General features: G+C 53.2%; 1 protein-coding gene across 2 annotated transcripts in view; it reads right to left on the reverse strand.

Moving 5' to 3' along the window:
* The window catches only part of FBN3 (fibrillin 3), a 64997-nt gene extending 46647 nt beyond the window's left edge, over positions 1-18350 (reverse strand). For both annotated transcript variants that reach the window (XM_068996942.1, XM_068996941.1), the window contains exons 1-5: positions 18184-18350; positions 9116-9198; positions 8328-8426; positions 5234-5329; positions 3171-3266 (exon numbers count right to left, since the gene is read on the reverse strand). In XM_068996942.1, coding sequence (XP_068853043.1) covers positions 3171-3266; positions 5234-5329; positions 8328-8426; positions 9116-9198; positions 18184-18350 — 541 coding nt within the window. The remainder of the gene's footprint in view (positions 1-3170; positions 3267-5233; positions 5330-8327; positions 8427-9115; positions 9199-18183) is intronic.
* Between the last annotated feature and the right edge of the window lie 3588 nt (positions 18351-21938).

Raw genomic sequence — 21938 nt, forward strand, 5'->3', positions numbered from 1 at the left:
GGGATCAGCATCCCAGAGCCACCAGCCCAACCCCACGGGAAGGAGCCAACCCCAAAGGATTATTCCTGTTGTTCTCCAGGTGTTTTCCAGCCTGGATCGAGGCTCTCCAGCCCCTCGGGCTGGGTCTGGCTGAGGGAGGGGGTGGGAGCAGCCCCAGGGTCTCCCTGAGGGGCTCCTTTCTCATGGAATACTTTCTCCAGCTCGTCATTTCCTTACCTCATCCAAACACAGCCACATTCCTCAAGTTTAACTGTTTGGACTTTTGCAGAAAAGAAAAAGCTGGCGGGGGCACTTTCTAAGGCCAGACATTCCAAGTGCTGAAAAAACACATCCAAAGGAAATTGTAAAGGGAGAACTTTTTTTGCGTTTTCCTGTCCTATTTTTACAGTTTCCTGCCGAAGTCTCGGCCTGATGAAACCCGAGAGAGCTTCAGGCTCCTGCAAGGAGCAGCTCCAGAGGCACAAAGAGCACAGGGAAACACGGAGCTGGGGGTTCCAGAGGGCAGGAAAGGCAGGAATGTCAGAGCAGGGCTTGGAAACGCCTGGAAGAGCCCTCGGGGTCAGGACTTGTCGTGGGTGGTCAGTGGAGGTGCTGGGGTGGCACTTCCAGAGCTCCAGACTCTTCCCAAGCACTCAGGTGGAAACCTGGCACTTCCCAGATCCCTTGGAAGAGACCACAGCTCCTGGATCCCAGGGAAAAGCAGATCTGGAGATGGTGACCGGGCTGTGGCTGAACTTGGGGGATTCCTCCTGGCCTGAGTGTTCCTTACAGGACTAAAGGGAGCAGAAATTTGTGTGGGAGCATTTTTGGGCAGAGGTTTTGTGGGATTTGCCTATCCTGGAATAAAGAGCTGGGAGGGGGTGGTGGCCAGGACACCCCTGAGAGAGGAATTGCACAAAATTGAGTTGGGTTTCCCTGATTTTAGTGATGGGCAGGAGCATCTTCATCCCTCCACCCCACACTTCAGCAGCTGGGGGTATCTGGAAAGCTCTTTGCTGGGATTGGAGGAGTTCCAAGGAATCCTGGGTTCACAGGACCCCCCTCCCAAAAAACAGGAATCAAAAGCTGTCAGAAATTTTGGTGGATCTGCAGACACAGAAGTGTGGAATTCCAGGGATCCTCCCTGCAGGGACATCAAAGGGACCCTCAGAAATAAAAAGCTGCTCCTTGATGGAAGCAGAAGAGAGGAGGGGAAGGAGGAAAATGTGACTCTTTTCTTTCCATGGGCACAATTCCTCCATGGATACGGGACTGGAGAGCCCAGCTCAGGGGGAAATGTTCCACCCACGAGTTTTTGGGTTCAACTTTTGGGAACCTTGCACCACGAGGAGCAGAACCCACCCCAGGGGCCTCCTGTGCCACAGGGGTCAGAGGGACCTCCCAAGGTGCAGAATGTCCCTGTAAAAATCCATTTTTCCAATAAAAAAGATTTTCTTCCATGGCCGCCATGGGGAAGATTTCATTTGGCTGGAAAAACAGCCCCAAATTAAAAACCTCATCCCTGGAGCACAGGAGGAGCTCCAAACATCACCTGAGTCGAGCTCAGTCACTTGGTCCAGGTCATTTTTTCCTACTTGAGGGAGGGTGAAATCAGAGCCATGACATCAAAATCCTTCACTGTGCTGTAGAACCGTGACCAGCCCTTGGCCTCTGGCCCCACAGCCTCAGCTTTTCTGGGCTGCAGCTTTTCCTCCCACACTGATGTAATGGGGGCTCAGGTTCCACAAAATATCCCCCGGTCCCTCGTCCCCGAAGATGTCAGGGAGAGGGAGGAAATGATGCTGGAATTCTGTGAGTTCCTCGCTCCAAGGGTATTTACCTCTGGAGAGGGGAATTTCCTGGATGAGGTGTGAGGGGGGTTGTTCTGCTCCCAGCACAAAGCTGCCTCTTACTGGAGCTGTTCTTTGCACTCAGAAATTCACTTTATTCCAATTTAAAACTAAAATTATTTCTTGCTACGGCGATAGCAAAGTAAATTCAAGCGAAGCCCTTAAAAAAACCTGGAATTGGATGGATTTGGGGGGGGATGAGTTCTTTTTGTGAGGAATGGGGCCCTCAGAATCCCAGAATTCTGGGGCTGGAGATCATCCAGTCCAACCCAGGGTCACCTGGAGCAGGTGACACAGGAACCTGGTGGGTTTGGAGTCTCCAGACAGGGAGAACCCCCAAATCCCTGAGCAGCTGTTCCAGGGCTCTGCCACCTCCAGGGAAAGAAGTTTTCCCTCCTGCTGAGGTGGAATTTCTTGTGCTTGGTTTGTGTTTGTTTATGCTCCTCACTCATTACTCCCATTACTAATGCAGGACATTCCCTGGCTCTGTGATGAGATTTGTCCTCTCTCCCTGTGAGGAAAGGGCTTCAGGCTCTGCTTTGAATTAATCCTTCCCCAGGAAAATCCTCAGGAGTGAGGGCTGGAGCCGAACTGAGAGCTACAGAAGGTCCTGCTGCTGGAATCTCGTTACGGAGACTCCCAAGGATTCCTGTGGACCCACCAAACACCCCCTGGAGCAACAGGACACAAATCCTGGTGCTCAGGGACTCCTCTCAGCAGCCCCGGGGATGGAGCAGGAGCGCAGTTTTCCCTTGGAAGGGTTAAGCTGTTCCCTGGCTCCCTGGTTATCCCTGGAAGGTCAGTCCCAGCACTCACCTGGCTGCAAACCCCCGGGATGCTGTTCCCAGCCGGACAGAGCAGGCTCTGTTTGCCTTGGCGGGGAGGAGCTGTGTGGACACAGCTGGAGGATTTGTTTTGTCTCTCACACAAGTCTGGCTCAGCCAAATCTCTGCAGGCTTTGTGAAAATGCTCCTTTATGTAAAGAATTTTATACATTGGCCCCAAAGTCTGCCCCTGCTCAGCCCCCTGCCTCTTCCCCTCTCCCCACACACAGGACACTTGGATTTTCCAGTCTTCTCCAGAAGTTTCTTTCAGGAATTCCCATCTCTCTGTTCACACCCAGCCAATGTCAACCCAGCAAAGCCACCCCGAGCCACATCCCGGGGAGATCTCATCCCACAACCAGGAATCCCATGGAGTGCCTGGGGCACCAGCTGGGCACGAGCAGAAATTCAACAAAACCCAGAATGTCCGGACCTAAACCCAGAGAGTGGGATGCAGCCTGGAGCTCAGCTGTGCTGCTGCTGCTGTGGCCTGGCACTGCAGGGAAGGCGCCCTTACCTCGCTCGCACTGGGGCCCGGTGAAGCCGTAGACACAAGCGCAGCGGTTGGGCCCGATGCACCTGCCCCCGTTCTGGCAGCCGTTCTCACACACAGCTGCGAGGGAAAACAGGAATTCCGTCACTTCTGCTCCCGGAGAACCCCCTCAGTGGGACACACGCTGCTGGCAGAGCTCGGAATGTCACCTCCATCGCGGCTGGAGTATCAGAGCTTGGAACACCAGCTCCGTGTTCTCCCATCCGGAGCCTCAGCGCAGCGAACGCGGAGAAAAATCTGAGGTTTTAATTTTTTTCCTGGGAAGAATTGTTCCCTGTCCCTGCCTGAGCCGCTTTCTGCAAAGGCCATAAACTCCTATTGTACTGGAGAGGATTTTCTGCCCTCTGGAATCTCAGTTCCCTCAGGCCAGCCTTGGGATTTAGGTGGCAGGGTCGGGATGAACAGATACAAATGGGAAAATGCACAAAGGGAAAAGCTGGAGTGGGAGAAGGGGAGGCTGCTCAGGGACTCAATCCCACGTGCCCAGAGCAAGGAACTGAGGTCTGAGCAACACTCAGGTGTTCCCTGACTTAAAATAGTCACTGGCTTAAAATATTCCTGACTTAAACTTAGTCCTGCTAGCCTCGGTTAAACCCTGCACTCAGAGCTCCCAGGCTGGAGCCGAAGGAAGTGTCCCGAATAAACTCATGGATTGATGGAAGCTCCAGAGCAGGAAGGGACCCCCCAGGCCCCTGCCCTGCACAGACCCCACTCAGTGCCCAGCTCCCAGCTCCGATCCCAGGCTCTGCCTCAGTTCCCACCCGGAGCCGAGGAGCCGGGATCTGCCTGCTGGGACGGGGCCAGGGGGATGCAGCATTCCCGACCCTGCTGGGATGTCCTGCCAGAGCGGGAAGGCGCGGGGTGGAGCTGGGAGCAGCACGTAGTGAGGGCTGCACGTTCCATCCCCAGCCCTGGGCTGCTGCTCCTTAGAATTTTCCCAAGCTTTTGCTGCTCAGGGTGAAATTTTCCATATGGAGCCTTTGCCTCCGGCTGAACTTTTGGGAAAGTTTCAGCACCAAGGGATCAGGCAGAGCTCAGGGGGACTTTGGGGTGCTTTAAAAATTCTCATTGACTTCACTGGGAGTGATTCCCACACGGATCCAGGGATTGGAATTTGGGAAGTTCTAACTGATCTAATTGAGAAGAGATTCTTTCAAGGAGATTGGGCTTAGTTGCTTACTAAAGGCTTCTTAAAATGTGTTACATGGTACAATAGATATAAAATATATAAATGTATATAATTTATAAATGATATAATGATTTAATAATTGTAATATAGCAAATATAATAATATCATGATCATATAATAAGGTATATATAATGATTATATATAATACATGATGCATGTACTATCTGATATAATGATGGGATGTGTATTATGAATATATTAGGATATATAACACATCTATATATTCTGTATTATCTATATATTATATACAGTATATAATGTACATACAATGCTATCTGCAACGTTATCTATATATTATAATGATTTGAAAAATCTCTATCATATCAATTCATTCTATATTATGCTGGGAAATAAATTAATCTATTAATTCTATCAAATATCTATATTTTGAGACAGAGCTGCGTCTGTATTGCTCAGGAGGGAGGGCTGAGATTCCGAAGGAAGGAGAACACAGCGCTGACGTTGGAGTGTCCTGGGTGCCCTTTCCCTTTCCCACTCCCATTCCCATCCCGTTCCCATCCCGTTCCCATCCCCATCCCACCCCCGTTCCCATCCCGTTCCCATTCCCATCCCGTTCCCATCCCGCTCCCGTTCCCATCCCGTTCCCGTTCCCGTTCCCGTTCCCGTTCCCGTTCCCGTTCCCGTTCCCGTTCCCGCTCCCATCCTGTTCCCATCCCGTTCCCATCCCGCTCCCGTTCCCATCCCGCTCCCGTTCCCATCCCGTTCCCATTCCCGTTCCCGTTCCCGCTCCCATCCCGTTCCCATCCCGCTCCCGCTCCCATCCCGTTCCCGTTCCCATCCCGTTCCCATCCCGTTCCCATCCCGCTCCCGCACTCACGCTGCCCGCAGTAGGTGCCGGTGAATCCCTTCTGGCACAGGCAGGACTCCTCGGAGCAGCTGCCCCCGTTCATGCACCGCAGGCTGCAGCTCTGCACTGGGGACAGGACAGGAAACGTCACCCGGGATCCCAGGCAGGGCGGGATGGGCCGGGAATTCCTGGCCCAGCTGACAGCGACTGGCCACGTCCTTCAGTGACAGGGGACGCTGCTGATGTCATGGAATGTGCTGGGCTGGGAGGACCCCCAGGGATCCTGGACCCAGCTCCTGACTTCAGACACCCCAACAACCCCACCCCGTGCATCCCTCCTGGAGCTCTGGCAGGGTTGGGAATGTGCCCATTCCCTGGGATCCTGTTCCGTGGCCACCACCCTCTGGGGGATGAAGCTTTCCCTGACTCCATCCCAAACATCATTCCACACACACCAAAGGCATCCATCCTTCTCCTTCGTTAAGGGATCCACCCCAATTAAACCTCTCCAGCTTTAGGATTTCCTGCAAACAAGGGCACAGTTCCTGATATTTCCCTGTCATAATCCTTTCTTTCAGGATTTTACACTTTTCCAATATTTCCCACCCTTTTTATCGCTGTTTTCCATTATTGCTCCGTTTTCAACCCTTTTCACACTTCGGGCTGTCAAATCTTCCAAATTCCTCCCTATCAAAGCCTTCTGAGGTGTTTGGGGGGATGGAATTTCTCTGGTGGGGGGAAACCATCAACTCTAAGACATTTCTCCTTTTGCAAACACAACGTGGCCTCCTTGGCAAGATCCGGTTACTGGGAGAGGGTTTTTTTAAGGAATTTGGAAAGAAAAGCACGAATCCTCCATTCTTCCATGTGAGAGTTCAGCTTTCCCACTGGATTATGACCCACTGGATGTGACTGAGGCACTGCAGGAAAACAATAGCAGTAAATAAACTGGAAGTTTGATCCTGCTGTGGACACAAAGTGTTGGCTTTAACTGTTTCATCACTCCGTGATGTTTAAGGAATTTGGGATTAAAGCAGCCCAAAAAGGGAGGTTTGGGGCTCAACACCGAGTTACAACCCCAGGTCACCCAGCTTTCCCTCTGGAATGCCTGGAACAGCCCATTCCTCCTCGGGAAAGTGCGACCACTCCAACGGCAAGGGCCCGAGGCTGGAGCAAGTCACCCGAAAAGTGGATTCACATCAGAACCCCACAGAGAGCTCAGCTCCGGCTGCCAGGGAGAGGAGGGGCCAGGATCCGGCAGCTCCAGGGGCCAGATTTGTGGGAGTGGAGGCTCAGCTGTGGCTCCTCCAACACCAGCTCCAGGCTGGGAAGAGCTGGGGCCAAGTGCCTGTCCAGGAGCAGCAGGGCTCCCAAGTGTGCAAGTGGGATAATTCTGTGGCTGCTGCTGGTTTGTGGGAGTTCTGGGAGCAGGGAGGGGTGGGCTGGGAAGTCTCCGTGCTCCAAGTGCTCGGCACAAGGGCTGGACATTGGATCCAGGGCTGGTTTGGATCCGTCCCGATGTCTCCTCGTCTTCCTCGTGCTCCACGGCCAGGGCTCAGCCCAAATTTAGATGGGAGTTTAATCCTTCAGGAAACGGAGCTCGAGGCTTCAAAGCCTTGCCTGGATCACCAGACACAAGGCCGTTCCTACTGGGAAAAGGCTCCAATCTGGAATCTGCTTCCCTACAGTCCTCAGCTCACTCAGGCAGCCCCGGGAAAGCAATTCCAGCACATCTGGGAGGCTGCCCGGAGACAGAGGGGGCTGGGAGGGGTCTGTGTGTCACAGCTGGCCCCAGGCAGCTCCTCCCTGCACATCCCGAGCCTCGCACTGCAGGGAGCTTGGGATAAGGTTCAGAGGAGCTGAGGAATTCAGGGACTTCAGGCTCTGGACACAAGAAGAGTCCTGGTCCAGAAATTTCCAACCAACTGGCAAAGACTCTTCCTGGTCCCATTTCTGACTCCTGCCATGATCCCAAAATCCCTGAGATCCCATCATCTTCTGATTTATCAGGGAATCCCCAACAGGTTTGGGCTGGAAGGGACCTTAAAGCTCATCCCATTCCACCCCTTCCATGGGCAGGCACCTTCCACTGTCCCGGGTTGCTCCAAGCCCAGTCCAGCCTCGGAGTGTCCAAGCCTGGCACTGTTGGAGTCCCCTGTGGATCTGCAATGCAGAAGAACACCTTCCAACCAGGAATTTCAAGGCCTTATCAGGAATTGCCAGGGCAGCAGAGGCCAAAGTTGTCGGAAAAGGAGAAATGGCAGGAAAAGGAGGATGGCAGCTCGTCCTCGTTAGCTTTTCCCAGGATTGGATTGGACTGGATTAGTCCTACAACTTATTGGAAGGGATCAGTGGCTCTGCCAGGGATCAGCTGTGGGGTTTTTGTCTCTACTCACTCCCTACTCCACCTAAACAGCCCCTTCAGAGCACTCCTAAAACATCTTTACTCCCTGGAGCAGGAAACCAGGCAGGAAACGCCGCTCTTTGTTATTCCAGAGGAGGCACAGTGGCTTTTCTTGCCTCTGGAATGCACAATTTGTCTGCTTTTCCACAGAAATCCAGCCCCCAACAGCGAATTCCAGATTGGAGGAGCCCCCGCAGAGGAGCCCCCCCCTCACATCCAGCCCGGGCTCCCGGGAATGCCACGGCCGTGCCCAGATGGATGCACTGCTCTCGGCATTCCTGGAATTCCTCCCTGATTGCTCCCACATGGACCCTGACTCCCGGAGTTTCGTGGCTCCAGCACCTTCCCGTCCCCGAGACTCCGCTGCTTCCCGGGGCATCCGCAGGGATATCTGGAGCGAAATGTGGCACCTGGGAAGCAGATCCTGGGAACTTCCCTCTCCCAGGCACCCCCTGACTGGGGGTTTGAGGGGTCACTTTATCACAGAGGCTCCTCTGCAGCTGGGCACTGATGGGAAATTAATTCCTGGGGCGTCTCTCTCCATCTGAGACCTTAAAACACTCCAAAATCCCGTTTATTTCTGCAGGAAAAGCCTTCAGGGAAAGCACCCCAAAATATTTTGTGGGCTCTGCCCAGTTCAGGGTAGAACTGCAGAGATTCGATTCCTTTCCCTTTTGGGAGAGCACAGAACCCCTGGGATCAGCAGCAGAATTCCCTTACCTCCAGCTGAGCCGCAGTTGGGGGAAAGTTGTCCATTGGAGCAGGTGCACATGTTGGGCCGGGAGCAGAATCCATCCCCGCAGGAATTCCTGCAGATTGCTGGTGGCACAGAGGGACACTGGGATTAGCACATGGAACTCACTCACAGACCTGGCTCTGGCTCTGGATTCATCCCTCGGGATATGAATCACCCAGGGAGGGCCTGGGGCACCTCTGTGGGCAGAGCAGGAGTGGGAAGGACCTTAAATCCCATCCCATCCACGGGCAGGGACACCTTTATCCTGCAGAAATGCAGGACATCAGCCCATTCATGGATTCTCCAGCCCTGGAGAGCCCAGACAGCAAGGAAGCCTCCCAGTCCAGGTGAGATTTATCTCAACCATCCTCCTGTGGCCCCTCAAAGATGCAAATTCCCTCTGGGAGACACCTCTGGTGACACCAGGTCTGCAGTGTCACCATCAGCTGGTGTCCAACTGAATTATTCCATGGGAACAAGGAGGAAATCACTTCCTCAGCAGCAAAACCACTTCGTCAGGAGCCTCCTGTCCCAAAGCAGGCACGGCCAAGGGACACCTCAGGAGAGGATTAAAGGCTGAATTAAATAACCGGGACCAGTTGGAGCCACCCTGGTTTAATCGGGATTAGCGGAGCTGGGAATTCCCACAATCCCTGCTCCTGCCCCGTCCTGAGCTCTGCAGTGGGAGCTGGGAATTCCTTCCCACGGGGCTGGCAGCTCCCTTGGAGCAGGGAAATGGGTAAAATGGATAAAGGGATAAAGGGATACTCACGGACAATGCACTGGTTCCCTCCAGGCAGGGTTTTCCAGCCGGGACAGCAGTAGGAGTGGAACCTCGAGCCACAGACGTTGGGGCTGAAAATCAAACACAGTTTGGGGTTTTTCCCTCTGTTCCAGTGCCTTTGGATAAATCCAGGCTCTGCAGGAGAGCAGGGAAGAGCTCCCTGCGGGACATCTCCCTCCAAACTCCATTCCCTCCCATTTAGAATTTTGGAGGGGTTAGGTCAAAATCAGTGGAGGAAGAGGAATGTGGCATCAATCCCACGGACCGAGAGAGAAGGGAGTTCAGTGGAATGGATAAAGTGGAGGATTTTTAATTAGGGGGCAGACAGCACCTCTTCCCAAAAGGGATCCATCCAAGGATTTCGTGCAGGGATCCTGGGAGATGGAGGGTGAAACTAAAAGATGCCAATTGTTCCTCCCAAAGTGAACCTTGCTGAGCATCTGCTAAAAATTAGTGGAGTTTCAAAATAAACCATGGGGAGAATCCACTGTGAAGGGGCTGGGATTAATGGTGTCCCAGGAATGACCCAGAGGGAGAAGGGAATGAGATTCCAAAGCGGTAACTCCAGAAGGACAACGCTGGTTTGTAAGGGGGGGGGGGGGGGGGGAATAACATCTTCAGTAAATTTGAGATAAAATTGCTTTTGGAATTATCAGCAGTTTGCTCAGTGCCAGGAAACACAAGTTGGAATCCCTCATTTCCATCAGAAAGAAGGTCGGGATGAAAGGGATGTCTTAAAATCATGGAATCACAGAATGGTTTGGATGGAAGGACCTTAAAACTCATGGAATTCCACCTCTGCCAGGGACACGGACACCTTCCACTGTCCCAGGCTGCTCCAAGCCCCGTCCAACCTGGCCTTGGACACTGCCAGGGATGAGGACACAATTAATTTTTTAAAAAATATATATTAAAAATTCAATTAAAAATTAAATTTAAAAATACAGAGGTTTTTTTCCCCCCTCCTCACTCTCAGCTCTGCCTCCTTGGGGGTCTTTCCCAGAGCGGGCGCAGTCCTGGAGCGTTTTTCCATGGATGGATCGTCCCTTCTCACCTTCTGTGCGGCTGAAAGGGCTCATTCGCTAATGAGAATTATGCAAATGCGGTGACTGTGACTAAAAGAGGGCTGCTGAGGAAGGACAGAGGGAAAACAAACGCTCGGCATCGCCTTTGTGCTCTCGAAACAAACCCCGGGGTTACGGAGATAAACAGGGACGGAGTCAGCGGGAATTTCAAAGGATGGCACCGAGCGCTGCCCTCTGGCACTGCCTCCAGCGGAGAGCTGGGAAACGAGGCAAAACCCGCTGGAACAGAGCCGTGGGATGGGAAACGCTGGATGTGAAACGTGGGCAGGAGGAGCCTCCTCCCAAATCCATAGCGGATCCCAGCGGGAGCCGGGCCGGGGACACGGCCCAGGGGACGGGACACACGCGGCACCTGGAGGGGGCTGCAGGAACCTGGGAAAGGCCACCGGGAGTCCCGGGATGCGGCCGAGGGGCTGGGAAAGGAGCTGGGAAGGGCTCGGTGCTGCGGGTGTTGCCAGATCCTGGGAAAGGCTGGAGAGGGAGGGAAACAGTGAGGGAAGGCCGTGCTGAGAATCCCCGCAGGCTCAGATTCCAGGGGAGCTCTTTCTCGCTCTCCTGCTTGAGCACTCTCTCCTAACTTTGGGATCCATTCAGCTTTGCCAGTATTTTGGGAACGTCCCAATATTTCCCAGTTATTTTGCCTTTCTCTCTCTGCATTCTCTGGGTAACTCGAGCCGCGGGATCTCTCTCCTGTTCTGCCAACTCCTCCAGTTTGGGGAGCAGCCGCTCTGACAGGGGAGAATGGAATTCCCAGTTCCCACCTTCCCTGTCCCTTTCCTTATTGGAAAGTTCTTCTGTCTTCAAGTCTCATCCTAAGAAAAATTTGTGGGAGAAACCAAACCCTCCAGGAAGAGATTCAGCCAATTCCCAACTTGTTCACCTTTGGGAATGGCCATCGACTCCAGGTTTTCCCAACCATCCAGAGGCAGCCTTTGCTTCACCAGTGAAAATTTCCCAAATTTCAGGATGATGAGGATTTTCAGTGCCAAAAGACGGATGTCTGCTATCCATGGAAAAGCTTCTTTAAGGAAGAGACAGGGAAGTTTCTTTGGGGATTATCTGTGACCCCCCCGCAGCCCTTCTCTCATTGTGAAATTCAGAGTGAAATCACATGAATGTGGATGACTTCAGCCTGTGGTTTTCCAGGGACAATGATCCCACCTCTCCATCCAAGCTGGAAATTCTTCCCCCAGTTCAGGATTTGCTCTGGTTTTGGTCTGTGCCCGGTTTTTTGCTGCACCCCTGGGATCAGCCCTGACAATGAGTGGGGACAGCTCTGGAGCCCCCCTGGCCTCGGTGGGGATCACCAGGGGACAATAACTGGTGCCAAATGTCAGGGGGGTTTTGGGAAAGCATCTCCCCCCGCAGAGGGATTTGGGATTGTGTCAGGGCATGGGAACAGATCCCGAGCAATGCTGACTTTGGGATCCGCAGCACATCCGTGTCCTCCTCCTTTGGGACTGACCAGACCCCCCCTGTAAACGCTGCAAGGATTCATTCCAGGGAATTCTCACTTTGAGGAGTTCTCTGCTTGCTCCCCCAGGCCTGGCTGTGTTTGATGAGGAATTTACAAAGGAAAAATTCCAGAAATCCCCCTGGAAATGTCAGATCTGCCCCTGCTCAATGCAGGGACAGTGCCAAGGTCCTGCAAAGGGGGTTCTGAATTCCACCCATCCCTGGTTCTCCAGAGCAGCTCCTGAGGACTTTTAGGAATGGATTCAAGTCCCAACAATTCCAATTATTTTTGGTCCTAAGAGCTGGGGTGTAAAGGTGAGAGGTGCTGAATGTCTGCGCCTCGAGGAAAAGCCACAAGCCTCAGAACTTCCAACAGAAATTTGGATGTGTAACATTCCAGCACAAAAATATTCCAAACTCAGCACGTAGAAACATGGGATCATAAAATCCCAGACTGGTTTGGGTTGGAAGGACCTTCAATCCCATACAATTCCACCCCTGCCATGGGCAGGGACACCTCCCACTGTCCCAGGGTGCTCCAGCCTGGCCTTGGACACTTCCAGGGATCCAGGGGCAGCCACAGCTGCTCTGGGAAATCTCTTCCAGGGCCTCACCTCTGGGAGCTGGAATTAATTTTTTAAACCATTCTTACTCGGGTTCATCAAAGGAACGAAGCAAAACAGGAGGAAAGTCTCGCCAAGGCTGTGCAGGGGTTGGGTTCCAGCTGCTCTGGGTAAAGCCAGGCTCAAGCCTCATAATCCTGATCCTTTTCTGGTTTATATCTTTTCAGCAAGGGGGGGGATCTACCAAATCTTGTTCTACACCTTTGCTTTGGCCATAAGAGCATTTTTCCCCTTTATTGAGTTCTTCACACACCTCCTGTGAGTGATGGTAGGAAAATCTCCCTTTTGGTGAAAATTCAATTCAACCCCTGCAGACCACAAAGGAACCTTTTCCTTCGAAAAAAGACTGAAAATCCAACTGATTTCCAGGAACTGCTTCACACTTTCATTTGGAAAGCAGCACCACCAACTCTCCCCTTTTTTTTCCCCCCCTTAAATTCTGAAACTTCAAATACAGCCCTTAAAACTTCCAGACAAAACCCATATAACCTCTGCGCTCCTCTGCCAGATATTCCTTTGCCATTCCAATATTCTCCCTCACGATTCCTGCCAAAAACAAGAGAACCCAGCCATGGCCAGGAGGCCAAGATCAACCATTTCACAACATAAATCAGGGCCCAAGGAAAACTGAGGAACAAAAGTCTCGAGTCAGAGGTTTCCAAGTGCTGCCTTCACGTTGTTCCTGGTGTTGTTCGTAGTATTCCAGCCCTGGCTGGGAACAAGGCTGGGACGTGTGGAGGACGTGGAGCTGGAAGCAGGAATGTGCTCCAGAGGTGGCTGGATCACAGGGGCAGAACTCCAGTTGCACCTTTACTGAAGGAAATTTGGGGCTCTTTTGCTGATTTGGTTTTTGAAGTGTTTAAATCATTGTAGTTAAAGCTCATTTCCCCTCCCAACGAGGGGCTCTGGCTCCCTGAAATCCAGGACTGAGTTAAAAATCGGGACATTTCAGCTTCTGCTGCCTCTGAGGAGCACCTTGGTTCAGAGAATCATGGAATTGTTGAGGCTGGAAAGGACCTTTGAGATCATCAGCCAGCGCCACCCCCACGGTCACCAGCATGTCCCCAAGTGCCACCTCCAGTGGGTTTGAAACCTTTCTAATTCCTAAGATTCTGGTGGAACTGCAAGGTCAGGGATGGACCTGGATGGAAATGCTGCTGGAACACACCTGTGCCCCTCTCTGAGGACACTCAGAGGTGATGGAGCTCCAGCCTTGATCTGAAACATCATCCCAGAGTCAGCTCCAGGCTCATTTGTGTCCTGTGGCCCCAAATCCCAGCCCTTGGCTTTCCCCCTCCTTTGCATCCCAGCTCAGGGAGGGGATGGAGAATCCCCCTGCATCCCTCAGCTCCTGTTCTGCAGCTCCAACATTTCCCTCTCCGTTCCCCAGTGGAAAATGAGGAGGTGTCCAAAATCCACTGGAAGCTGCTCCCGTTCCCTTTTCCCCACAATGAATTTGGCCACCTCTGTGTGCTGCCCTCAGCCCGGGCCAGGGCAGGGTCCCACAAACATCCCAACATGCTCTCCCCATCCATCTTCTCACTTGCAGGGGCCAGTTCATAATTAATGGGCTTGACATAACGAGTTGTGTTTGAAGTCAGGCCTTTATTCTTCCCGGGACAAACAGGCAGCGCTGAGGTCCCAGCAAATGGCAGTGCCAGCACGGCCCAGCCTAATCATCCCTGCTCTCCCTTTGTTCCACACATTCCTGCTCCTGCAAACTGTTCAAGAGTTCATTAAAGCAATAATCCCATTCCAGTGCTGCCTCAGAACGGGATTTGTCAGGGCTGGGCCCTTCAGGAGAGGCTCATTTGAAATTGTCTCTCCTTTAATGAGTTTAAGGCCAGATTAAAGCCGGGCTTGGGCTGTGGTTTATGGCTCCCCATCCGTTTATTAATTGTTGTTTGGGAAAGCAGGGCTGCATAAGAGGCTTGTTTATTTTGCATTTAATCCCTGCTTTGCATTTATTTCATACTTTCCCCTTTATTGAAGGAGGCTGGGATGGGAATGAGCTCCATATAAATGTAATTCCAGCAGAAACACATCCAGCCTTTGGCCTGAACTGCTGGAGCCTCTTTCCAAAGCCTCTCCAAGCACCCTCGAGGAGGGAAAGCAGCAGGGACAGCTCGTGTTGGGCACCCAGAGTCACTGGGAGCAGCTCCTCCCTCCCAGTCCCATGGTTTCCGTGGATTCTGGGTGATCTTTGAGGTCCTTCCAAGCCAAACCACTCTGGGATTCTACAAAACCCACAGGAATTGGTTTGTGCCACTTGTGGATGATATTTAAGAGAAACTGAACCAATGTTTGGGCATTTTTATCTTCCAGAGTTTAAAAACCTCCCTAAAAAGTCACCTGAGTCCCATTTCTCTCTCTGAACTTCTGGTGTGGCTCCGTTTTCTTGTCCCATGTGGGAAATGACAGGATTTGGAGATGGAGGGAGAAAGGGAGGCCCAGACAAGGATAAATCCCAGGATCACTGGGGCTAGAAAACACCTCAGGGATCATCCCAACAATTAACCCAGCAGGGGAGAGCAAAAAAATGCCCAAAAGGAAGGGGAAAACCCCGATCTTGTCAGGGTTGGTGGCTGTCCCTTGAGTCCTTGGATGTGTCTGTCTTTCACCAGGCATTTGGGGAGGGAAAACACTTCTGCCATGGATAAAATGCTCCAGGAATGGCAGGAAAATGCTGTAAAAGGCTTTGGGAGCTGGAATAAAAGGTGTGGGAAAGGAAAACTCTGATTAACTCGCATTGGGAAACAAATTCTTTCAGGAGACAAATGACCAGAGCTGCAGCCAGTCCAGGAAGCCGGGGAAGGTTTCCCCACAGGAGAACACTCAGGACTCTGCACTGCTCCACCCTTAAATCCAACAGCAAATCCTCAACATTTCTCCATTTTCCTCCATCCAGACCCAACATCCAAATTTTTGGACCCTCTCACAGCAACCTGAGTGTCCAGGGCAGTGCCTGGGGTGGTGCCCAGGGACTGTGCCAGTCCAGCCCATGGGACACAGCTGAGCTCAGCTGGATTTTAATTCCAGTTCTATCCAAATTCCTTCCTGCAAACCCTGAAGCCAAGGGAAGGCTCAGACCAGCAGAGATCCCAGACTGAAACTGGTTTATCTTCCTGAAAGGGAAAGCTGGGGGTCTGTGAAGGCAAAGCCAAAGCAAATATTTGCAGTGGTGTCCTGAGCTGTTAAATGGACACCATGGATAAATGGGATTAAATGTTCCCTGTGTGGCTTTGGAGAAGAGATAATTCCACAAAATGCAGTTGTCAAGGTCACCCACGTGCCCACACTGTGAAACAACTCCAAATTTAAACAGCTGACCCAACCTTTATTTGCATTTCAAGCTGTGCCGAGAAAATCCCCCCTTGGTTCATTCCTTTGGCCACTCTGAGAGAACCAAACCTGGAATTGTGACTGACCTGCTTTGCCCAAAGGGAAATTCCACAGCACCAAAGGATCCTGAGGCCTCAAAGCAGCAGAAGCCAGGCCAGGGAAGATCCCAGAATTTTTAAATTTGGAAACAACCTCTGAGATCATAAAGTCCAACCTCCCAATGCTGATCCACAATGGCAGCTCTCCAGAATTGTTTCAAGGACAAGGGATCAGCACCATTTTGGGGAATCCACAGGAGAATCCCTGGGATTTTTGGCTCTGCAGGAGCTGGCTGGTGACATCTGCAGCTGCTGTCCAAGCCCAGTAGGACTTTATTTAAAACATGTCCCAGTTCTCATCCCACTGGGGTTCTCTGCCTGGAAAAGGGGTTTCAAAGAGGGAGATTTCCAGCTGAAGGGCTGGGAAGGAGAGATTTGGACACAAATCCAGGCCATGACCAGGGTCACCCCACAAGGAGCCTGGGAACCCCTGAGGCAGCAGCTCCAGCCCTGGCAGCTCCCCCTGTGCTGCCCACCAGGAATCCCTCCCCAGGAACAGCCCTGCTCTGCCCAGGGCCAGGGGAACAATGATCCCTCAGTGGGCTCCAGTTCCAGCTGCACAGATTTCCTCGTGCTTATCCCAGGGGCGTTCTCTTCCTGCAGCAGCGGCTCCAGAGGGCAGGAGGGGAAAGGAGGGAGCAGGGTGATCCCAGCCCTCCGGAGCCACGGGGAATGGAGCCAAGCCAGAGCCTGGGGTTGCTGCCCTGAGTGAGGGTTTGAGGTGCAGGAGGGGTTGCAGGAGCCATTTCTCACTCAAGAACCTGCCCTTCGTTTTTAAGGGCCCTTTGGATTTGGGCTTCTCAGCCTGCCCAGAAGTCAAAGGGATTTGACTGTAAGGAATTTTTGCAACTGGATCTAGTCACTCCAGTCCCTGAGTGTTCCAAGACCACTGGACACCAGTGGCCTTTTCCTTTGGGTGCCGGGAACAATGGGAATATTTATTTCCTTCTCTGCCCTCCCTTTTCCTCCTGTTATCCATGCCCACATCAATGCCTTCCAATCCTTTCTGAGAGCCAGGAATCAGCCACACAGCCCCAGGGTCAATGGGAGCCTGTGGATGTGGCAGAGCATCATCCCAGGGTGAGGGAGGGCCGGAGGGAGATGGAAAACCCAGAGCTGGGGTTGGGAATGAAGAAATTGGGTGCCTTGAGCCAAGCCTGGCTTCCATGGAGGGGAAGGGACTGAGGAGAAGGTGGGAATGCTGGGAATGCTGGAGGAGAGAGGTTTTTTCAAGAAGCAGCTTCATTCCCGTTAATCACAGCCCCCTGGAATGGGTGGGGTTGGAAGGGACCTCTGGAGATCCTCCACTCCAACCCCATAAAGATCTGGGATGTTTTGTCTGATTTGGGATGTTTTATCTGAAGGATGAGCATGGCACAATTCCTTAGGAGTAATCCCAGGGGATGCACATGGGGAGTTTGAAAAGCCCAAATCCCTGGGCAGTCGTTGTCCCTCTTTTCCAAGGGCATCATAGCAGGAGGGGAGGCCATGCAGGCTGGAATTCCAGGAGGAGCTGCCTCCATCCCCAGGGCTCCAGCTGCAACCCTTTGGCCTGGCTGGGCTGGGAGCAGAGCACTCCCTCCATTCCAGCAGCATTCCAGCATTCCCGAGGCTCTGGCACAGCCCGGCCCCGCGCGTGGATCCCGCTCTGCTCCTGCCCACTGACACGGGAACGCTCCCAGGAGCTGCAGCCAGACGGACTTAAAATAACCCAGGATCAACGCGGGCCAGGAACCATCTTAGAGCAGCAGAGCCGAGCTCAGCCCGGGGCTCTCCTGCTGGGCCCTGACTCCCTCCTCAGGTGGAAAACGGCTCCGGTCTCGCACGGATCTGGGAGCGAGCAGGAGCCGCCCCAAGGGACTGAGTGTGGCCCCTTCCCAAAGCAGCACCCAGGGGCAAAACCCTCCCAGCACAGCCACAGCACCTGGGAGCGGAGCCAGAGGGACTCCAGGGGCAAATCCCGGGGTAACAACATCCCACAGGTGACGTGGGAAGAACAGGCAGAGCCACCGCTGCAGGTCATGGAATGGTTTGGGTTGGAAGGGACCTTAAAGCCCATCCAGTGCCACCCCTGCAGGGACACCTTCCACTGTCCCAGGCTGCTTCAAGCCCCATCCAGCCTGGCCTGGGACACTGCCAGGGATGGGAAATCCACGGCTTCTCTGGGAAATCGGTGCCCACCCTCCCAGGGAAGACAAACCCACCCACCGGGTGGGTGTAGGGACTCTTCAGTCCCTGCAGGTGAGCCCGAGGTGCTGTGACCCCAAAAGGAGCTCAGTGCCCAGCACTGCTCCCATGGGATCCCGCCTGGCTGTTCCCTGTGCCAGCAGCTTCCCTGCTGCAGATCCAACTCCTTCCCGAGCTCAGGGAATGGCAATCCTGCCAGCCCAGCTCCATGTGCCATGATAACAACCCAAAATCTGCTTTATCAAAGAGACAGAGCTCAAACTCACCCTCGCAGGGAGTCCTGGCCCCTTCTCCTCACTCTGTTTGGGGGTCTCTCCTCGTAGGCTGCAAATCTGTCTGTCTGCAAGTCCCCCTCGTACTGTCCCCGGGCCGGTGCCACCACCAGCACGGCCGTGCAGCCCAGCAGGAGCCTGGCCAGCCACAAATCCCCCATGGTGGCCCCAATTCCGAGAGTCCCCCGAGAGCTTTGTCCAGCTGCAGGGTCCCTGCTGCCCTTGGAGGAGGATGGATTTTGGCAGCAGCCCCTGGGTGCCAAGGAGCCGTCCTGGAGTTCCCTTTCTGGAAGGAAAAGAGGGGGAAAGAGACATTTTTAAGGACTTTCCCATTTTTGAAGTCACTGCTCACCCCAGGCAGCCCCTCCTGGAGCTGATCCAGGGGGCCAGACAATCCCACCCGGTGTTCCTACTGCCATTCCCCACCACTGCATTGCCAGATCTTTCTTTCCCAAGAGCTGGAAACCAAGAGATGTCCAAGAGTTGTGGTTCTGCCTCACATTTATTTTCCTGATGGAGAAACAAAGAGCGACCAAATTCCTCCAGGCAAGAGGAGAGCTTCAAGAAAGAGCAGATCCTGCTCATGGACCATCCTCCCACAGCTCTGCTGCGCTCCGTGGGATTGCAGGAGATCAGCTGCTGGAAAACAACCTCCCAGCTCATCCATGGCTGAGGGGACAACTGTCCTGGGATGGGGACAGCCTCTGGCTCGGCAGTGACCCCCTGGGGCACCAGGGACATCGGGGTGTCCTGGGGATGGCCCCTGGGACAGGGTGGGTGGTCCTGGCGGGCTGGGGAGCAGGCAGGGGGGCAAAGCTGGGATCAGGGGGAAGGAGATGAGAAATCCCAAGGGAAAGGCTCTAAAAAGGATCCCACCTCCCAGTCTGTGCCCCCTCCTCCCATCCGCAGGGCCCCCAATCCCAAATCCCCCAGCTCTGCCTGTGGGGAGCCCATCCTTCCTCCTCCTCCCGGCCAGCAGCAGCTCGGGATGCAGCTCTCACCTCAAGACCCCCAAAATTTGGTGTTCCAGGAGTGAGGAATCCTCCTGGATGTGCCCCGGAGTGGGAGCAATCTGTGCTGCGAGAGGCCCCGGGTGGGGAAGGAGAGGCCCCCGAGCCACCCCTGACTGTCCCCCCTGCTTTCCCACTGCAGCTTTCCCGGGCCAGCCCAGCCTCGAGAATCAGCCCAGACAGGACAGAAAATGTGTCTGACCAAAAAAAAACCCAAAACCAAAACCCAAAAATAAACAGGAAAAACCCCTAAAGATTATTAAAAAATAATTAAAAATAATTATAAATTCAGTTTCCCTCGCTGCTCCCAGTGTCCCAGCTGGGAATGTCTCAGCTCTTGAGGGCAGGAATTTTTCAGGCTCTAAGGTTTCAAATGCAGTGAATGAGGAGAGTGGGAAGGGGAAAGGCAGGGCTGGGAGACAAAGAAAGTGCCCTTCCTGCAGCCCCCAGAGCTCCGGCTCGGCTCCGCGGGCTCCGCTTATCTCCAGCCACACAAAAGGCAGAGTGTTCCCTGTCCCGCAGCTCCCGAGGAACGGGGCACACGGGGCGAAAAAAAGTGGCAAAAAAAAAGGACAAAAAAGTTTTGCACTCCAGCGATTTAAAGCGAAGGAATTCCAGCTGCATCCCCTTCCCCGCGGGGGGATGAGGAGCCTGACAAATGATCGATACACGGGACATTCCCGGAGTGCTCGCACAGGCATGGAAAAGTCATTTACACCCGCGAGCGAGTCACAGCTTCAATGGAATAAAAGCCTCCAAAAGTTCTTTGCAGCGCTGAGAAATTGCAGCAAACCCCACTTGTAAGAAAGACACTGAGAAAGCAATGAGAGAATCAACCCCCAAAAATCAGATTTTAAACCGGTTGGGAAGGAAGCAGGAAAACATTTCCAAGCCAAGCCCGTGGGTGTGCAAATTAAATCAATTTAAAAAAAAAAAAAAAATGTGCAAGACACAATCAAACAGAGAAAGGAATGGATAAAGAGAAAGAAATCAGCTCTGCAGCTCCGGGCTGAGGCGGAAAGTGGTTAAATACCTTTGTGTCCTGGAGCTGGTGATGTGCCCAGAGCTCCTTTGTTTAGTGGAGATCTGGGCAGAAAAGAAGGGACTAAAGCCCTCACTCCTGAGGAGAGGAGAAAAGGTACAGCCTCATCCGAATCAGGGGGAGGGCCCTGCGCCGAGAGGGGACCGCGAGCGGTGGGAGTAGCTCAGCCCAACATTCTTCAGCCAAAAGTTCTCGGCTCCGAGGAGGGGCTGGGGGAGAGGTTGGGTTTAGCGGCCCCGATTGGCACCTCGGCATTCCCGGGGCTCTTCCTTGGGGAAGGCTCTGCTCCCGAATTTGGGCTGGAGGCGTCAGTGACAGCGGCTTCGCTTCAAAGGGCTCGGGGGGATAATTCGGGTTCAGCCTGGGGGTTAGGCTTCATTTCGGGGGCAAATGGTGGTGTGGTACAGCAGGGGGAAAAGTTTAAGTAAAAAGCACTTTGCTGGCCGCTTATTTTCCTGTTTTTAGGGTAATTCACGTGAAACAATGAAGGAAAGATGGATTTCTGAAGGAATAGGTGACCCAGCCCAAGATCTTCACACCCAAAAGTTACCTTGGCTCCAGAGGAGAAAAACCTTGGAAGTTAAGAAGCATTTTCTCAAAATAAATTAAAAAAAATAAAAGCATGTTGGAGATACTCAGTCTTTGTTCCGAGGCAGAACTTTGGGAGTTTAATTCCCTCTTCGGCTCTGTGAAAAAACAAAACTATGAAACCCAACAAACCCCCAGTTTCCCTCTGCCTCCTGCTGTAGGACTCACAACTGACGGCTTTTCTTTAAATAACACAGAATAAAATGCACATAAATCCTCTTTCTGCTCCGTGCCACTGCACACCCATGGCTTTTCCCAGGGGCGGAAGCCCAGAATTCTCCCTGGAAAGCCCAAATCCAGCTGATTTCCAGGTCCAAGGGGGTCAGAGAAGCTCCTGCACCAGACGGGATCCAAAGGGAGAGCCAAGGATTCCCCGTGGTTATCCCACATCTGCTCCAGCCCCGTCCCCTCCTGACCCCAGCATGGGAGGGTCCGGCTGCAGCCATCGGCTCAATTCCCAGCGGAGCCGGAATTCCAGGAGAGCCTGAGCCCTTCTCCTGCTGCTCCCTCTGAAACCCTCGGCGCTCCTTTGTTCCCGTCCCTGTTCCCAGTCAGCCCCCGCCGGCTCTGGAGGGGTCAGGAGAGGCTCGGCCTAATTAACAGCGGCCTAATTAACACCGGCCTTGTGGGATGCCAGGGAAAAGGCAGAGCTGGGAATGGAGCTGGGCAGGGAATGCAGCTCTGGCAACTCATCTGAGCTCTGCCAGGAGACAATTCCCATTCCTGCTCCCATTCCTGTTCCCTTTCCTGTTCCCATTCCCGTTCCCATTCCTGTTCCCACTCCCATTCCTGTTCCCATTCTCGTTCCCATTCCCATTCCTGTTCCCACTCCCATTCCTGTTCCCATTCCCATTCCCACTCCCACTCCCATTCCCATTCCCATTCCCGTTCCCATTCCCATTCATGTTCCCGTTCCCATTCCCATTCCCGTTCCCATTCCCGTTCCCATTCCCGTTCCCGTTCCCGTTCCCATTCCCGTTCCCGTTCCCGTTCCCATTCCCATTCCCATTCCCATTCCCATTCCCGTTCCCATTCCCACTCCCATTCCTGTTCCCATTCCCATTCCCATTCCCATTCCCATTCCCACTCCCATTCCCATTCCCATTCCC

The sequence above is a fragment of the Aphelocoma coerulescens genome, chromosome 28, assembly GCF_041296385.1.
Source record: "Aphelocoma coerulescens isolate FSJ_1873_10779 chromosome 28, UR_Acoe_1.0, whole genome shotgun sequence".
Taxonomy (NCBI): domain Eukaryota; kingdom Metazoa; phylum Chordata; class Aves; order Passeriformes; family Corvidae; genus Aphelocoma; species Aphelocoma coerulescens.